At 48.0% G+C, this 18888-nt stretch overlaps 1 protein-coding gene across 20 annotated transcripts in view; it reads right to left on the bottom strand.

The window, feature by feature from the left end:
- NDE1 (nudE neurodevelopment protein 1) overlaps positions 1 to 18888 on the bottom strand; it is a 71816-nt gene that overhangs the window by 32537 nt on the left and 20391 nt on the right. For 19 of the 20 annotated variants that reach the window (XR_010152294.1, XR_010152300.1, XR_010152295.1 and 16 more), the window contains 3 exons: positions 17653 to 17778; positions 15076 to 15229; positions 4482 to 4630 (listed from right to left, as the gene is read on the bottom strand). Coding sequence is in view for 13 of the 20 variants with exons in the window: in XM_054668930.2 (XP_054524905.1) it covers positions 4482 to 4630; positions 15076 to 15229; positions 17653 to 17778 (429 nt within the window). In the remaining 7 variants the exon portion in view is untranslated. Of the gene's footprint in view, positions 1 to 4481; positions 4631 to 7768; positions 8185 to 15075; positions 15230 to 17652; positions 17779 to 18888 lie in introns of all 20 variants that reach the window. The other variant, XM_063796762.1, reaches the window with a different exon arrangement.

Genomic DNA, 18888 nt, shown 5'->3' with positions numbered 1-18888 from the left:
TGTTCTTGGAGAAGACTGTCAAACGTTCTAAATATAACTATTAAACTTGCACAAAATTGTAACATTTTCAAGTCTTTAAAATAAAGCTTTGCAGCCTAGGCAACATGGAGAAACCCGGTCTTTACAAAGAATACACAAATTAGTGAGTCATGGTGGCACATGACTGTAGTCCCAGCTACTGGGGAGGCTAAAGTGATCGTGCCACTGCACTCCAGCAGGGGCGACAGAGAGAGACCTTGTCTCAAAACATAAATACATAAAACTTTGGTGACCTAGAACTTTATTGATTCTATAATGGTGAACTGGGCTTCTACCTCATCCGATTTTTAACATTAAACTATTCAGCATTTGGCCAAATTGTATTAACAAAAACAATGCACGTTTAGTACAAAAATAAAAATAGAAAAGAAAGAAAAAACAAAACTACTACAAGAAAACACTTGGCTAATTGCTTTATAAACCTTGGAGTGCACAAGGCCCTTCTAACTATGACTAAGAAATCTGACTACAAAAAAATCAAATACCAGCCTGGCCAACATGGTGAAACCCCATCTACGCTAAAAATACAAAAATTAGCCAGGCGTGGCAGTGGGCGCCTGTAATCCCAGCTACTTGGGAGGCTGAGGCAGGAGAATAGCTTGAACCCGGGAGGGTGGAGGTTGCAGTTAGCCGAGATCGTGCACCTGCACTCCAGCCTGGGCCATAGGGCAAGACTCGGACTCAAAACAAAACAAATCAGTAACTCTGTACAATAAAATATACATCAGACAAAGCTGGAAACAAATGTCAAACTCCCAATACTGTCCATTCATGTCACAGACAAATATATAAAAATCTCCTAGAAATCATGGGAAAAAAAACAACGAACAACCCAATTTTAAAATATGCCAAAGCCCGGGTATGGTGGCTCATGCCTATAATCCCAGCACTTTGGGAGGCCAAGGTGGACAGACCGAGTCCAGGACTTTGAGACCAGCCTAGGCAACATGGAAAAACCCTTTATCTACAAAAAATACAAAAATTAGCCAGGTATAGTGGCACATACCTATAGTCCCAGCTACTCAGGAGGCTGAGGTGGGAGAATCACTTGCCCCAGGAGGTCAAGGCTCCAGTGAGCTGTAATTGCACCATGGCACTCTACTCTGGGCAATGGAGCGAGGCCCAGTCTCAAAAAAAAAAAAAAAAAAAGGCAGTGTTTAACAGTGCTGGCACAACTGGGCTATCCACCTAAAGAAAATAAAATTGAACTTGTATCTTATACTAGATACAAAAATAAATTCATTGCAGACTAAGGAATAAGGATACAAAAAAATTAAACAATTAAAAAATATTGCAAAAAAAAAAAAAACAAAACACATGAACAATCAAGAACCAAGGAGACTTCCCTAGTGAAATCTGCAAACCTAGAAGGTATTTAAAAAAAGATGTAACTGATGACCTAAAAATGAAAAATATATGTATAAAAATTTTTTTTTCAAAAGAGAAAAAAGGAAATATTTGTATGGAAAATGATACAACAGACAAAGTCAACAACCAAAAGATTACTATGGAAAAAATTATTTTCAATGCAGGAGAAAAGATTAGTAGTAAAAATATACAAAAGGCCAGGCACAGTGGTTCATGCCTGTAATTCCAGCTTTGGGAATCTGAGGCAGGTGGATCACTTGAGGTCAGGAGTTCGAGACCAGCCTCTCCAACATCGCAAAACTCCGTCTCTACTAAAAATACAAAAATTAGCCAGGCATGGTGGGGGGCGCCTGTAATCCCAGCTACTTGGGAGGCTGAGGCAGGAGAATCACTTGAAGCAGGAAGGCAGTGGTTGCAGTGACCTGAGATCACACCACTGAACTCCAGCTCCAGCCCGGGAGACAGAGCGAGACTCCATCTCAAAAAATATATATGCAAAGAACTCCTACAGATTGACAAGAAAGGAATTTCCACTTCTGGTAATGACCAGGAAACCTGTATCAGATCAAACCTCGTATAAATCCTAAGTAAAATGTTTACAACAATGATCTGAGTGCACTGGCAGGAACTGGAAAACAACGCTTAGAAAAATAGAACAAGACTGGGTGAAGTCTGCATCTTTACAAGATTTTTGCCTAAAGCTCCAGGGATAGAAATCTATCACCATGGGCCCCCCCACATTCTGAATATAGTATCTTCCCACATCTCTGGCCTCCCCCAAACCACACGTGCACAGAGCAGACACAAAGCAGCCCAGTTACGGCTAAAAAAAGCGAAGAGATTTCAGCTACTGCCCATCAAAGGGGAGACAGAATTTGGGCTGTAAGCTCAGCCAAGTAAACCACCTAAGAAAACCAAATAAATCAAGAACATAAAAGAATTCATCATCTCTGGCTGGGTATGGTGGCTCAAGCCCGTAATCCCAGCACTTTGGGAGACCGAGGCAGGCAGATCACCTCAGGTCAGGAGTTTGAGACCAGATTGGCCAACATGGTGAAATCCCATCTCTACTAAAAATACAAAAATTAGCCGGGTGTGGTAACACACACCTGTAATCCCAGCTACTCCGGAGGTTGAGGCAGGAGAATCACTTGAATCTGGGAGGTGGAAGTTGCAGTGAGCAGAGATCGCACCACTGCACTCCAGCCTGGGCGACAGAGCAAGACTGTCTTAAAACAAAAACAAAAACAAAAAACAACTAATAGTCTGTGGGAAACACCACTCACACTGCCTACAATACAACCCCAAAGTTATTGAACGTGTGGAGTATAAAGAAAATGTGACCCAGATGTTGAAAACTGCACAAAAGGACCTCAAAGCAGCTCTTACAACTATGCTCAAGGATGTCAAGAAACCTCAATAGAACAGAAATTATAAAAGAACAAACACAAATCCTACATCTAAAAATACAATATATTGAAAATTCAATATTTCATCTGCTTTAATGGCAGACTGGAGAGAGAAGAGGGCGTCTATCAACTTGAAACTGGATAAACAGAAATTATTCAATTTGAAGAACAAAGACAAAAAAATAATTAGGGAAAAGAAAAATGAAGAGAGCCTTAGGAACCTGCCTGACAATATAAAAAGGTTATGTGTATAGATGGCGTCCGAGACGGACAGGAGAAAAAGAATGGGGCAGAAAAAAAACTCTTTGAGGAGGCCGGGTGCAGTGGCTCATGCCAGTAATTCCAGAACTTTGGGAGGCTGAGGCAGGAGGATCACTTGCTCCCAGAAGTTTGAGGCTGCAATGCACTATGATGGCACCACTGCCCTCCAGCCTGGGTAACAGAGCAGCAAGACCCTGTTTCCAAAAATAAATAAAAAAGAAAAAACATCTGTGCTTTTTTTGTTTTTTGTTCTGTTTTTTTGTTTTGTTTTGTTTTTGAGACAGAGTCTAGCTCTGTCGCCCAGGCTGGAGTGCAGTGGCGCAATCTCGGCTCACTACACGCTCCGCCCTTCCCAGTTCACATCATTCTCCTGCCTCAGCCTCCCGACTAGCTGGGACTACAGGCACCCGCCACCACGCCCGGCTAATTTTTTGTATTTTTAGTAGAGACGGGTTTTCACCATGTTAGCCAGGATGGTCTCGATCTCCTGACCTTGTGATCTGCCCGCCTCGGCCTCCAAAAGTGCTGGGATTACAGGCGTGAGCCACCGTGCCCGGCCACATCTGCGCATTTCACTGTATATAATTCATATATAAATTTTTTAAAAGCAAGTGTTCTTATCCAAAAAAACTGCTTGGCTCAGAGTAATTCTTCTGTAAATGTTAGTCATTATCATTCTGCTAAACCACAGAACATCAGTTTAGGAATCACTGGGCTGGGCGCAGTGGCTCACACCTGTAATCACAGCACTTTGGAGGCTGAGGAGTTTGAGACCAGCCTGGCCAACATGGCAAGACCCCATCCCTACTAAAGATACAAAAATCAGGCAGGTGTGGTGGCACGTGCCTGTAATTCCAGCTACTCAGGAGCCTGAGGCATGAGAATTGCTTGAACCCAGGAGGCAGGGGTTGTAGTGAGCCGAAATCACGCCACTGTACACCAGCCTGGTGACAGAGACTCTCCGTCTCCAAAAAAAACCAAAAAACTGTTCTTTGAAAAAGCTTCCTTCCCACCTTAGGGGCTTAGCACAGGCTTGGTGTTCTGTCTGGAATGTTCTTGTCTCACACCCCTCCTGGGATCATGGCTACTCATTCCTCTGGTCTTAGCCTAAATAGCATTTCCCCTGGTAAGGCTCGCCTGACACTCCCAGGCCAACAGCCAAATTAATACATCCTATTACACACCCCCACAGCACCCTGGGCTGCCAGCCTTGCTGCTGTAATGAAATTGCACTTCTTCGACTATTGTCCATTTCCCCCCGGGCACTAAAATCCAGAAGGGCACCAGCTTTGTTCTGCTCACTGCTCAGTTCCCTATACTCAGCACAGGGCCCAGTACTCAGCTGCTGTGGGCAAAAAGCAGAGAGGAGAGTCTCCCACTCATGCTTTTCCCTTCCACCCATACCGCTTGGCTCTTTCCAGGTCGTCGTTTGCTTGCTCCAGCTCTCTGATGTATTTCTGCAATTGGTCTTTAATGGCTTTGGTCTGCGCGAGGTCATCCTCCAAGGCTGAGATCTGCCGGTAGCCTTCAGAGTGCTGCACTTCAAACTTCTCCTGAAGGACAACACAGACACTGAGTGAATGACTTAAGACTTCTGAGAAGGCTAGACGCAGTAGCACACATCCACCTGGAGTTACAGCTACTCGGGAGGCTAAACTGGGAGGACTGCCTGAGCCCAGGAGTTAGAGGCTGCAGTGAGCTATGACTGTAACACTCCACTCCAGCCTGGGCAACACAGCAAGACTCCATGTCTTTTTTTTTTTTTTTTTTTCTTTTGAGGCCGAGTCTCACTCTGTTGCCCAGGCTTGAGTGCAGCGGCAAGATCCTGGCTCACTGCAACCTCTGCCTCCCAGGTTCAAGCAATGCTCCTGCCTCAGCCTCCCAAGTGGCTGGGAATACAGCCACCCACCAACAATACTGGCTAATTTTTGTATTTTTAGTAGAGACCGGGTTTTACCATGTTGGCCAGGCTGGTCTTGAACTCCTGACACCTCAAGTGATCTGCACGCCTCGGCCTCCCAAAGTGCTGGGATTACAGGTGTGAGCCACTGCACCTGGCCTGACCCTCTCTCTTTATGAAACTACTCCTCCCACCACACTCCCTGGGTGGGGCTCCAGGCTTTCTGTCCCACCCTCCCACCACAATCGGGAGACAAGCCAGGCTCAGTCAACAGAACCTTCTCCCCAGAGCTGACTCTTAGGCAAGTGATGTAACGTGGTGGGAACAGGCAGGTGTCATTCAAAGGAGGCACAACGGACCAACTGTTTTAATTATGTACTGAGTGCCTCTGCCCCCTGAGCACCTTGAATCTTGCCTACTCTCAACAGGGTTGAGATTTCTATAGCCTCCATCATTCTTCAGACAAATCATTCTACCCAAGGTGTCCACAGCCAAAGCAAGCCACGTAAACCTCTCCAAGCCTCATCCACACGGCAACATGGGCCTCCTTCACACACATCATCAGTGTATTACAAAGAGAGTCACCAGCCCAGCTCACAGAGTGAGACCTGGCCTCTACAAAAAATAAAAACTAGCAGGGCATGGTGGCTCTTGCCTGTAGTCCTAGCTACTCGGGAGGCTGAGGTGGGAGGACCATTTGAGCCTGAGAGGTCCAAGCTGCAGTGGGCTGTGAAGGCACCACTGCACTCCGGCCTGGGCAACTCCCTACTGCCTCAAAAAGAAAGAAATCATAATGACGTCCATTGTTTGTGCCCACAACAATGGGAGGGCAGCATGAACTTGGTTTCAAAACAGTCCGCCATTCTGAATTTTTGATCCAGGACTCCCCGTTGTGACATGGAGAAAAAAGGAACAGTTTGATCTCTAGGTTATTTAAAAATATAAAGACAGGCCAGGCGCAGTGGCTCACACCTGTAATCCCAGCACTTTGGAGGGCTGAGGTGGGCGGATCGCCCGAGGTCAGAAGTTTGAGACCTGCCTGGAAAACATGGTGAAATCCGGACTCTACTAAAAATACAAAAAAATTAGCCAGGCGTGGTAGTGCATGCCTATAATCCCAGCTACTCAGAAGGCTGACGCTGGAGAATCGCTTGAACACGGGAGGTGGAGGTTGCACCAATGCACTCCAGCCTGGGCAATAACAGCGAGACTCTGTCTCAAAAAAAAAAAAAAAAAACAGAAAAACAAAGAAAGAAAGAAAAAGGAGGAGGGAGAAAAGGAGGGGATAAAATGGGGGAGGGAGAGAGAGGAGAGAGGAAGGGAGGGAGAGGGAAGGAAAGGGAGAGAGATCTATGTTAATTACCAAAGGAACAGTCCAGCTGACTTCTCAATGATTCCCTGTTGCCAGCTGCAGCAATAACATCCATTACACACTTATTCTGTGCCACCTCCAGGCTAAGTACACCACCTAGGTTGTCTCATTAATCCCACTTTGGAGACATGAACACTGAAGCTCAGTGACCTGACTAGCCCAGAATCAATTGGTAGCAAATGACTGAGCCAAGATCAAATCCCAGCCTCCTGAGCAAGTGTCCTTAAGCAATTATGCTAACCAGCCCCAAACCATTTCAATCCAGATCACCTGCCCACTCCCGAGCTCTCTTGATTCTATTCCGGCTCTGCTTCCAAATTACTTTCCTTCACCAAACACCCAGAGCCAGGTGTGGTGCCTCATGCCTGTAATCCCAGCACTTTCAGGTGGCAGAGGCAGGATTGCTTGAGCCCAGGAGTTCTCGACCAGCCTGGGCAAGACTCTGCCTCTACAAAAAATGTGAAAACAGCCAGGCGTGGTGGCATGCACCTGTAGTCCTAGCTACTTGGGAGGGTGAGGCAAGAAGACTGCCTGAGACCAGGAGGTTGAGGCTGCAGTGAGCTATGATCACGACGCTGCACTCCCGCCCAGGCCACAGAGTGAGACCACGACACTTAAAAAAAACAAGCAAAAAAAAAAAAAAAACCCCAAAATCACCAGCCTGGCAACATGGCGAAACCCCGTATCTACTAAAAATACAAAAAATTAGCTGGGCCTGGTGGCGGGCGTCTATAATCCCAGCTACTTGGTAAGCTGAGGCAGGCAAATCTCTTGAACCCGGGAGGCGGAGGTTGCAGTGAGCCCAGATCGTGCCATTGCACTCCAGCCTGGGCAACAAGAGCAAAACTCTCTGGCGTTGGTGGGCGACTGGGAGGGGGCGGGCAGGCGAACACCCTGAACAACTGTTTCAATTATGTCCTAAGTGCCTCCCACCTCCCGCCCCTTGAGCACCTTGAATCCTGCCCACTCCCAAACCTGGTTCCTACAATCTTCAGACAAATCATTGTCTGAAGCCCCCAGCAATCTTCAGACAAATCATTCTGCCCAAGGTGTCCACAGCCAAAGAAAGCCACATGGACCTCTCCAAGCCTCATCCACAGGGGCAACGCAAGCCTCCTTTCACACATTATCACCGTATTACAAAGAGTCACCAGCCTGGCCCACAGAGCCACTCAGTCTCTACAAAAAATAAAAATTAGCAGGGCATGGTGGCGTTGCCTGTAGTCCCAGTTACTCAGGAGGCTGAGATGGGAACACCATTTGAGCCTGGGAGGTTGAAGCTGCAGTGAGCCGTGATTGCATCACTGCACTCCAACCTGGGCAACAGAGTGAGACCCAGCTGTCTCAAAAAACAAAAAAAAAAGGAATCTCAATGACTTCTGTTGTTTGTGCCCACAACAATGGGAGAGCAGCATGTACCTGGTTTACACAACAGTCAACTATTCTGAATTTTTGATGCAGGACTCTCCGTTGTAGCATGGAGACAGAAAGAACATTCCAATCTCTGGGTTATTTAACAACAAAGACAGGCCGGGAGTGGTGGCCCACACCTGTAATCCCAGCAATTTGGGAGGCTGAGGCAGGTGGATCACCTGAGGTCAGGAGTTCGAGACCAGCCTGGACAACATGGTGAAACCCCGTCTCTACCAAAAATGCAAAAAAAATTAGCCGAGTGTGGTGGTGCGTTGTCTATAATCCCAGCTACTCGGGAGGCTGAGGCAGGAGAATCGCTTGAACCCAGGAGGCGGAGGTTGCACTGAGCAGAGATTGTGCCACTGTTCTCTAGTCTGGGCGACGAACAAGACTCCATCTCAAAACAAACAAACAAACAAAAACTAAGACAGAAGGGAGGGGGAAGACGGAGGAAGGGAAAGGGAGAGAAAAGGAGAGAGAGAGAGAGAGAGATCTTGTTAATTACCAAAGGAACAGTCCAGCGCACTTCTCAATGATTCCCTGTTGCCAGCTGCAGCAATAACATCCATTACATGCTTATTCTGTGCTGGCCTCCAGGCTAAGTACACTTCCTATGTTGTCTCGTTTAATTCCACTTCAGAGACATGAACACTGAGACTCAATTACTTAACTAGCCCAGAGTCAACCGGTAGCAAATGACTGGGCCAAGACCAAACCCCAGCCTCCTGAGCAGGTGTCCTTAAGCAATTATGCTAACCAGCCCTAAACCATTTCAATCCAGATCACCTGCCCATTCCCGTGCTCTCTCGATTCTATTCCTGCTCTGCTTCCAAATTACTTTCCTTCACCAAACACCCAGAGCCAGGTGCAGTGCCTCATGCCGCAATCCAAGCACTTCAGGTGGCAGAGGCATATTAGCCTAGGCAACATAGGAAGACTCCGTCTCTACAGAAAATTTAAGAACATCCAGGCGTGGTGGCATGCACCTGCAGTCCTAGCTATGGGGGAGGCTGAGGTGGGAGGACTGCTTGAGGCCAGGAGGTTGAGGCTCCAGTAAACTATGATCATGCCACTGCACTCTAGCCCAGGCCAACGCTTAAAAAAAAAAAAAAAAAATCACCAGCCTGGGGCAACATGGCGAAACCAAAATACAAAAATTAGCCCGGCATAGTGGTGCACGGCTGTAGTTCCAGCTACTTGGGAGGCCAAGGCGGGCAGATCACTTGAGGTCAGGAGTTTGAGAACAGCCTGGCCAACACGGTGAAACCCCCGTCTCTACCAAAAATACAAAAAATAGCTGGGTGTGGTGGCAAGTGCCTATGGTCCCAGCTACCCGGGAGGCAGGGGAATCGCTTGAGCCCGGGAGGCGGAGGTTGCAGTGAGCCAAGATCGTGCCCCTGCACTCCAGCTTGGGTGACAGAGACCCCATCTCAAAAAAAATCAAAACCGAAAACACAAAACACCCATCCTAGATTCTACAAACATAAGAGAAAACACTTCCCACAAGAAAGGCGCAAGGTCTAATTTAAAAGTTAAAAATAAAAAAGGCCAACTTCTCTTTACTCAATCAAGTAAACAAAGCCGTTGCTAGAAAGTCCGGATGCACCCAGGGTGATGTAATGGTGCCTAGGCCAGAGAGGCGTGGCGAGAGCCATTGTGCAAGAAGACTCCAAAGAAAGAACAAACAGATGATTTACAGCGTTGGAAGGATGGGGAGGGCGGACCACATCCCCGCTGCCGCCCGCAGCACCCTCCCCATTTCCTGGCTGTAAGCAGAGAAGTATCTGCACCCAGCAAGTAGAGGCAGACCAGGCCCTGTTCCCAGGCGTGGCTCTCATCGCCTCACACCCTTTATTTGGGAACATCTCCAAATAAAACAGGATCTTAAGTCATTAACCTAAATTCAAACGCAGGCTCCAGGAGGACGCAGCGAGTGGGCTCCACCGCCTGCACTGGCGATTGAGAGATCTCCTCGGAACCTGCGGACATGAAAACCTGTTGCTGAAATGTTGTGCTGCCATTTGGGGCTAATTCGAATAAGCTGTCAGCTGATGGGGGCATCAATAGACGCTCTGTTTGGTCCCTTAAAGGCTTTTTCATTCAACCCGTGATGAATAAGCCAGTTGTTAAGAAGTCCGGCCCAGCTGAATATATGTCTCTTAGGTGACTGACAAATACTTGCTGGTGGCAGGGTCCTCGTTATTCCAAGGTACCGTTTCTTCGCTGTGCTGTGTGCTCTGAGTCTCCTGCATCTGACATGTGGTTGTAAACGAAGGAGTCTCTTGTAGGTTCAAGGGTTCAGTCTTTTTTTTTTTTTTTGAGATGGAGTCTTGCTCTGTCGCCAGGCTGCAGTACAGTGGCGCAATCTCAGCTCACTGCAACCTCCACCTCCTAGGTTCAAGCAATTCTCCTGCCTCAGCCCCCGAGTAGCTGGGACTACAGGCGTGCGCCACCATGCCCAGCTAATTTTTTTATTTTTAGTAGAGACGGGGTTTCACCATGTTAGTGAGGACAGTCTCGATCTCTTGACCTCATGATCCGCCCGCCTCGGTCTCCCAAAGTGCTGGCATTACAGGCATCAGCCACCACGCCAGGCCCAAGAGCTCAGTCTTGAAGCAGTGAATTACTGAGTAATTCTCTTGATATTTTACTCAGGATCCATGGAGGGCCTGTTATCCTCTCCAAACTGCATTTCATACCACTAATCTTCCTCCTACCCAGGTTTTCAACCCAGAGTCCCCTTCAATTTAGGAACTATAATCAGCCAGGCGCAGTGGCTCACACCTGTAATCCCAGCGCTTTCAGAGGCCGAGGAAGGCGGATCACTTGATCTCAGGAGTCCCAGACCAGCTTGGGCACATGAACCCGTCTCTACAAAAAGTAACAAAAATTAGCCAGGCATGGTGTGGCAGGTGCCTGTAATCTCAGCTACTTGGGAGGCTGAGGTGGGAGGATCACTTAAGCCTGGAAGTCAGAGGTAGCAGTGAGCTGAGATCGCACCACTGCACTCCAGCCTGGGTGACAGGTGGAGACTCTGTCTCCAACAGCAAAAACAACAACAACAAAAAGAACGATAATCATTGCTCATTGCGTGTAGCAGGTGTTCAGCTGTTAACAAATGGGTGAAGTGGGCCAAGTACAGGGAGAGGCAGATGACACTAAGGTCTCTGTGTCACGGATATGGGGATTGGGGGAAACTCAACAATGTGTGTTCTAAGCAACCACTACTCAGGTTTTTTATTTTTTAAATTTTGCTCTGTCACCCAGGCCGGAGTGCAATGGTACAATCATAGCTCACCGCAGCCTCAACCTCCTGGGCTCAAGCAATGCTCCTGCCTCAGCCTCTTGAGTAGCTTAGACTACAGGTATGCACTACCATGTCCAGTGAATTTTTTATTTTTATTTTTTATAGAGACACAGTCTCGCTATGTTGCCCAGGCTGGCCTTGAACTCCTGGTCTCAAGCAATTCTCCCTTCTCAGCCTCTCAAAGGGGTGGGATTACAGGTATGAACCACCATGCCTGGCCAGAAATCCATCTTTTTACAGGAAGCTTTACAAATTTTGATGGATGGGGGAATATATACAATAAAAGGCAAGTAAGTAGGGGAAATATTATTGGTAGAGCCTAGGTGGTGGTGGATACACAGGTATTCACTGGAAATTCTTTCAGCCTTATATGCTGGAAAACGTTCATGGGGAAATGCTGAACAAAAACCCCTGAAGGCGATCAAACACCACCGATGGGGCAGATGGATCTGCAGACGGCCAGCTGCACTCTGTGGTCTCCAACAGAAAGCTTCAGCTTCACTGCCCACCTTCAATGTGTCTGGGACCTCTCCTCTGCCCTGCCCCAAACCCCCAATCCATTTGTTGGTCCCACACCCTTTCCTATACATTAGTAAAGCTGGGCTTGCCAAGGTCCACCAGACACCCATTCTTGTCCACGTCTGTGATGGGTACAGATCAACTCTCCTTCAGCCCCATCTCCCCAAGCACCAAGTGTCAGCGACACATACACCTACAAACACCCTCCACAAAGCCTCCCTTAACCCATACAGTCCTTTCTTTTCCTTTTTTTTTTTTTTTTGAGACAGAGTTTCGCTCTAGTTGCCCAAGCTAGAGCGCAATGGCGCAATCTCGGCTCACTGCAACCTCCGCCTTCCGGGTTCAAGTGATTCTCCTACCTCAGCCTCCCAAGTAGCTGGGATTACAGGCACATACAACAACACCCAGCTAATTTTCTATTTTTAGTAGAGACAGGGTTTTGTCATGTTGGTGAGGCTGATCTCAAACTCCCAACCTCAGGTGATCTGCCCACCTCGGCCTCCTGAAGTGCTGGGATCACAGGCATGAGCCACCGCACCCAGCCAGTCCTTTTTCTCTTGAAAGGCCCCCACATCAGAGTTCTGTGACTGAGGTCCACGTTCCCAACTGCTTCATGGCATTAGGTTTGTCTTCCCAAAGAAGGCAACCAGCACGTCCCCTTTCACCGTCCATCATACCTAGCCCTGGGCACACACAGTTTTGACTCTTCCATGAAGCAGCTCATCAAAATGTACATTGGGAGTTTAATGAGAAAAAGAAAACTATGCAGACATGCCAGGGCCCCACCCAGGCTTACTGAGAAATGGAATCTCAGAGCAAGGCGGTGAGATTGGGATGGGGAGAGAGGGTTCAGGCCTGTCGGATGTTTATGAAGCTGGCCCAGTGATGCTGGCTGGCAGCAAGGCTGAGAGCCAGTCTCTGGGGCACGGTGTTGACTTAGTGATCCCTTGCTGAGCCCTACAGCATGTACAGAAGGCACGGTTTTTACCTTGCAGAGCACTGGGTCTCCAGATACCTGGCTATGTCTAGAGGTGCTTTGGTTTTCACCACCTTGGAGGTGGGGGGAATGCTACTGGCATCTAGAGGGTGGAGGCCAGGGATGCTGTCAAACATCCCACAGTGTGATCAGGCGGGGTGACTCACGCTTGTAATCCCAGCACTTTGGGAGGCTGAGGCGGGCGGATCACCTGAGGTCAGGAGTTCGAGACCAGCCTGGCCAACATGGTGAAACCTCGTCCCTGCTAAAAATAAAAAAATTAGCCGGGTGTGGTGGCTCACACCTGTAATCCCAGCACTTTGGGAGGCTAAGGCGGGTAGATCACACGGTCAAGAGATCAAGACCATCCTGGAAAACATGGTGAAACCCCATCTCTACTAAAAATACAAAAATTAGCCAGGTATGGCGGTGTGTGCCTGTAATCTCAGCTACTCAGGAGGCTGAGGCAGGAGAATCGCTTGAACCCAGGAGGTGGAGGTTGCAGTGAGCCGGGATTACGCCACTGCACTCTAGCCTGGCAACAGAGTGAGACTCTGTCTCAAAAAAAAAAAAAAAAAAAAAAAAAAAAATTAGCCAGGTGTGGTGGAGGGTTCCTGTAATCCCAACTACTCAAGAGGCTGAGACAGGACAATCACTTGAACCTGGGAGGCGGAAGTTGCAGTGAGGTGAGATTGTGCCACTGCACTCCAGCCTGGGCAACAGAGCAAGACTCCATCTCAAAAAAAAAACAGGCCGGGCACAGTGGCTCACACCTGTATTCCCAGCACTTTGGGAGGCTGAGGCGGGCAGATCCTGAGGTCAGGAGATCAAGACCATCCTAGCTAACACGGTGAAACCCCATTTCTACTAAAAATACAAAAAATTTAGCCAGGCATGGTGGCGGGCGCCTGTAGTCCTAGCTACTCGGGAGGCTGAGGCAGGAGAATGGTGTGAACCTGGGAGGCGGAGCTTGCAGTGAGCCGAGATTGCGCTACTGCACTCCAGCCTGGGCAACAGAGCAAGACTCCATCTCAAAAATACAAAACAAACAAACAAAAAACCCACAAAGCAAACCTCGGTCCCTCCCAACGGAGGATGACCCAGGCTCCAATGTCAACAGCAGCCAGGTCGAGAAACCTGCTCTGAACTGGCACAGTCCAACACACCTTTTGGTAATGAAGGAAATGTTCTACAGCCCCTCTGTCCACTAAGGAAACTCACTGGCCACACGTGGCTCCTAAGCACTTGAAATGTGGCTACTGTGACTGAGGAATTAAGTTTTTATTTTAATTCATTAAATTTCAACAGCCATGTAGCTAAGGGCTACAGTATTGGAACTGATGATATTACTCTAGCAACACCTCCATACCCTAAAAATGTCTCCCTGGCCAGGTGGTGGCTCATGCCTATAATCCCAGCAATTTGGGAGGCCAAGGCAGGAGGACTGCTCGCATCCAGGAGTTCAAGACCAGCCTGGGCAACACAGCGAAACCCTGTCTCTATAAAAAATACAAAAACTAACCAGGCATGGTGCCGCATGCCTGTAGTCTCAGCTACTCCCGAGGTTCAGGTGGAAGGACTTTGGTTTTTTTTTGAGACGGAGTCTCGCTCTGTTGCCAGGCTGGAGTGCAGTGGCACAATCTCAGCTCACTACAACCTCCAACCATCAAGTGATTCTCCTGCCTCAACCTCCCAAGTAGCTGGGACTACAGGTGTGCACCACCACGCCCAGCTAACATTTGTAATTTTAGTAGAGACAGGGTTTCATCATGTTGGCCAGGATGGTCTCAATCTCTTGACCTTGTGATCCGCCCACCTCAGCTTCCCAAAGTGCTGGGATTACAGGTATGCACCACCACGCCCGGCCCAGGTGAGAGGACTGTTTAAACCTGAGACGTCCAGGGTGCAGTGAGCTGTAATCCAGCCACTGTACTCCAGTCTGGGCAACAGAGCAAGACCCTGTTTCAAAAAAAAAAAAAAAGTCTCCCTGCCATGTGCCCTATAAAATCGGTGTACACAACCAAGAAAGTCCATGGGAACATGTGTGTGACTTGCTTCTCAAACCTCCACCCATCATGGATCCCCTGAGGTCAGGAGTTCGAGACCAGCCTGGCCAACATAAAACCCCATCTCTACTACAAATACAAAAAAAAATTAGCCGGGCGTGGTAGCAGGCGCCTATAATCCCAGCTACTCAGGAGGCTGAGGCAGGAGAATTACTTGAACCTGGGAGGTGGAGGTTGCAGTGAGCCAAGATCGCGCCACTGCCCTCCAGCCTGGGCAACAAGAGTGAAACTCCATCTCAAAAAAAAACCAAAAAAAACAAAAAGCACCACCCACTAGAGGCACAAAGAGTTCAAAGATCACGTCTGCCCCACAGGCCCTTCCAGAGATGAGCATGGGCCTGGGGTCTGGAGTCCCTCATTGCAGGGTTCCTTCTTCCAGCTAAGCATGCCATGCCTGTGTTGGACGCCTGTCTACACCTGAGCACACTTCCTCTCAGCCCCTCACCTTGATGGTTTCCAGCTCCATGCGAAGGCGGTTATTTTCGGACAGGAGGTCTCTGTTCCTGGTTTCAATTTGTTGCAGCTGCGTCTCCAATTCAGCTTCATATTCTCGGCTTCCCTCCTGGAATTCTCGGAGTTCCTCTTGCGTATTTTCTGCCCTACAGCAAAATTGTTAATCGTCACGTAGTAATATTTTTGAAGACAGAGTCTCGCTCTATCACCCAGGCTGCAATGCAGTGCTGCAATCTCGTCTCACTGCAACCTCTGCTTTCCAGGTTCAAGCGATTCTCCTGCCTCAGTCTCCCGAGTAGCTGGGACTACAGGCATGCAGCACCACACCCAGCTAATTTTTGTTTAGTAGTGACGGGGTTTCACCACGTTGGCCAGGCTGGTCTCGATCTCCTGACTGGAGGTGATCTGCCCGCCTCGGCCTCTCAAAGTGCTGGGATTACAGGCGTTAGCCATTGTACCTGGCCAAATTCAAGGAATATTTTAAAAATATCAAGCCTGAATTACCTTTAAGTCAAACTAGAATAAAGAAAGTAGGAAGGGCTGGGTACAGTGGCTCATTAAGAATTACTTGAGGCCAGGAGTTCCAGACCAGCCAGGGCAACATAGTAAGACCTCATCTCTACAGAAATGTGTTTAAAAATCAGCCAGACATGGTGGCACACGCCTGTAGTCCCACCTACTTGGGAGGCTGAGGCAGAAGGATCACCTGGGGGCCCAGGGGTTGCAGTGAGATAGGTCACACTTGTGAAGAGCCAGTGCAATTCAGCCTGGGTGACAGAGTGAGACCCTGACTCTAAAATAATTTTTATTTATTTATTTGAGATAGTCTTGCTCTGTCACCCAGACTGGAATGCAGAGGTGTGATCATGCATCACTGCAGCCTCGACCTCCCAGGCTCAAGCAATTCTCCCACCTCAGGCTCCTAAGTAGCTGAGACTATAAGAACATGCCACCATGCCTGCTAATTTCTGTATTTTTTGTACAGACAGGGTTTTGCCATGTTGCTAGAGCTGGTCTCAAACTCCTGAGCTCAAGCGATCTGCCTACCCAAAGTGCTGGGATTACAGATGTGAGCCACTGTGCCTGGACCTAAAATAATTTTTCAATAAATGAAAGAAACTAAGGGGACTGGAATAAGGCCTCTATGTACAAATTATAAAGACCCACTATAAATAAAAACAGTGCCAAACCAAACGCACACACACACACCTCCCAGATATGAGCACTGACCAAAACACGAGTTTCAAATCTTAAAATCTTTAGCAATATATTTTGCTAGGCATAGGGAAAAGCTCTTTCCCTGTGCCCAAAGAACTTACCAGATATGGCATCTAGGAACTGATAAAAACCCTTCTAGAAAATAAGATGGACACCGGGCGTGGTGGCTCACGCCTGTAATCCCAGCACTTTGGGAAGCCGAGGCAAGTGGATCACCTGAGGTTGGGAGTTCGAGAGCTGCCTGACCAACATGAAGAAACCCCGTCTCTACTAAAAATACAAAATTAGCTGGGCATGGTGGCACGTGCCTGTAATCCTAGCTACTCGGGAGGCTGAGGCAGGAGAATCGATTGAACCCAGGAGGTGGAGCTTGTGGTGAGCCGAGATCATGCCATTGCACTACAGCCTGGGCAAGAAGAGCGAAACTCTGTCTCAAAAAAAAAAAAAAGAAAAGAAGATGGAAGGCCAGGCATGGTGGCTCATGCCTGTAATTCCAGAACTTTGGGAGGGTGAGACGGGCAGATCACGTGAAGCCAGGAGTTCAAGACCAGCCTGACCAGCATGGCAAAACCCCGTCTCTGCTAAAAACACAAAAAATTAGCCAGGCGTGGTGGTGGGTGCCTGTAATTCCAGCTACTCGAGAAGCTGAGGCATGAGAATTGCTTCAACCCAGAGGTGGAGGCTGCAGTGAGCCAAGATGGCACCACTGCACTCCAGCCTGGGCAACAGAGTGAGACTCTGTCTCAAAAAAAAAAAAGAAGAAAAAGAAAATAAGAAAACAAAATGTAAAGTAGCATAGTAGGATAATCAGGACCATAGGTCTGGAGTTCAAATTCCAGCTCTGCTACTTATTGGCTGTGTGACTGTGAGCAAGTTATCTGCCTTCACTGAGGCTCAGTGTCTTCATCTATATAACGGGGTGCTAATAGTTTTTTCACAGGCAGTTTTGAGATAGTGTAAGTTAAGCCTTTCACACTGCCTGGCACATATAGGCCTGCAATAAATGGTTGCTGTTCTTTTTATAGAAAAAAGAGAGCTCACACCTGTAGTCCCAACACTGGGAGGCAGAGGTGCATCACTTGAGTCCAGGAGTTCAAGACCAGCCTGGGCAACATAGCGAGACCCCTGTTTCTGCCAAAAAAAAAAAAAAGCCTGGCCTGGTGAAGCACACCTATAGTTCCATCTACTTGGGAGGCTGAGCCAGGAGGATCGCTTAAGCCCAGGAGTTTAAGGCGGCTGTGCAGTATGATCACGCCTAGGAACAGCCACCGCACTCAGCCTAGGTAACACAGCAGGACCCCATCTCAAAAAAAAAAAAAAAAAAAGGAAAAGCAGGTGAACTCGGACTGACCTCTGTTTGTAGGTCATCGCCAGATCTTTCCAATAGTTAGCTTCTTCCTCCTCGGAGCTGAAAGTCTTTCCGGAGTCCTCCATTGTGAAAACAGGGGAAGAGGTCACTCTCCTCGTGGCATGGTGTCTAGGAGAGAAGGTTTTAAAATGATTACCCACATCTGGTTAAAGAGCTGATCCCCATTAACAGAAAAAAAAAAAAAAAAAACTTGGCCAGGCGCGGTGGCTCACGCCTATAATCCCAGCACTTTGGGAGGCTGAGGCGGGCGGATCACGAGGTCAGGAGATCGAGACCACCCTAGCTAACATGGTGAAACCCCGTCTCTACTAAAATACGAAAAATTAGCTGGGCGTGGTGGCGGGCGCCTGTAGTCCCAGCTACTCAGGAGGCTGAGGCAGGAGAATGGTGTGAACTCAGGAGGTGGAGCTTGCAGTGAGCCGAGATGGCGCCACTGCACTCCAGCCTGGGCGACAGACCGAGACGCTGTGTCAAAATAAACAAATAGATAAATAAACTTTATGCTGGGTTAAATGATTAAATACTGCCAAAAATCTGAAGCTAAACCCAAACAAAACACAATCCACTCACCTGTTATATTCCCTGGGTTAACATCAAGGCTCATGGATATCCCTATGCAAATATTTATTGAGCACCTACTAAAGGACCTAGGGAGCCACATAAAACGTCTCCAAGATGCCTGCCTTCCCTAAAGGGGCCTCACAGTCTGGTGGAGGGAGTGGGGGAGTGGGGGCTGGAATGGAAATTACGCATAAAATAATAATTATAATTATTATTTGAGACAGACTCTTGCTCTGTCACCCAGGCTGGAGTGCAGTGGCGTGATCTCAGCTCACTGCAACCTCTGCCTCCTGGGTTCAAATGATTCTTGTGCCTCAGCCTCCCGAGCAACTGCGATTTTACAGGCATGCGCCACCACGCCTGGCTAATTTTTTTATTTTTAGTAGAGACAGGGTTTCACCATGTTGGCCAGGCTGGTCTCAAACTCCTGACCTCAAGTGAACCACCCACCTCAGCCTCCCAAAGTGCTGGCATTACAGGCGTGAACCACCGCACCCAACCCCATGTAAATTATGATAAAACTATGTGCCTAGTATAGCCACAGAAATGTGCACAGGATTTTGACATGCAATAAATTGCATATATTTGAGTATACACATTGGTGTGTTCTGAAATATGTATGCACCTGAAAATACATTTCTATCAGTGCCCAGGATA

This window comes from Pan troglodytes, chromosome 18 (genome assembly GCF_028858775.2).
Source record: "Pan troglodytes isolate AG18354 chromosome 18, NHGRI_mPanTro3-v2.0_pri, whole genome shotgun sequence".
NCBI lineage: Eukaryota > Metazoa > Chordata > Mammalia > Primates > Hominidae > Pan > Pan troglodytes.
This window is presented reverse-complemented; position numbering and strand designations above follow the sequence as displayed.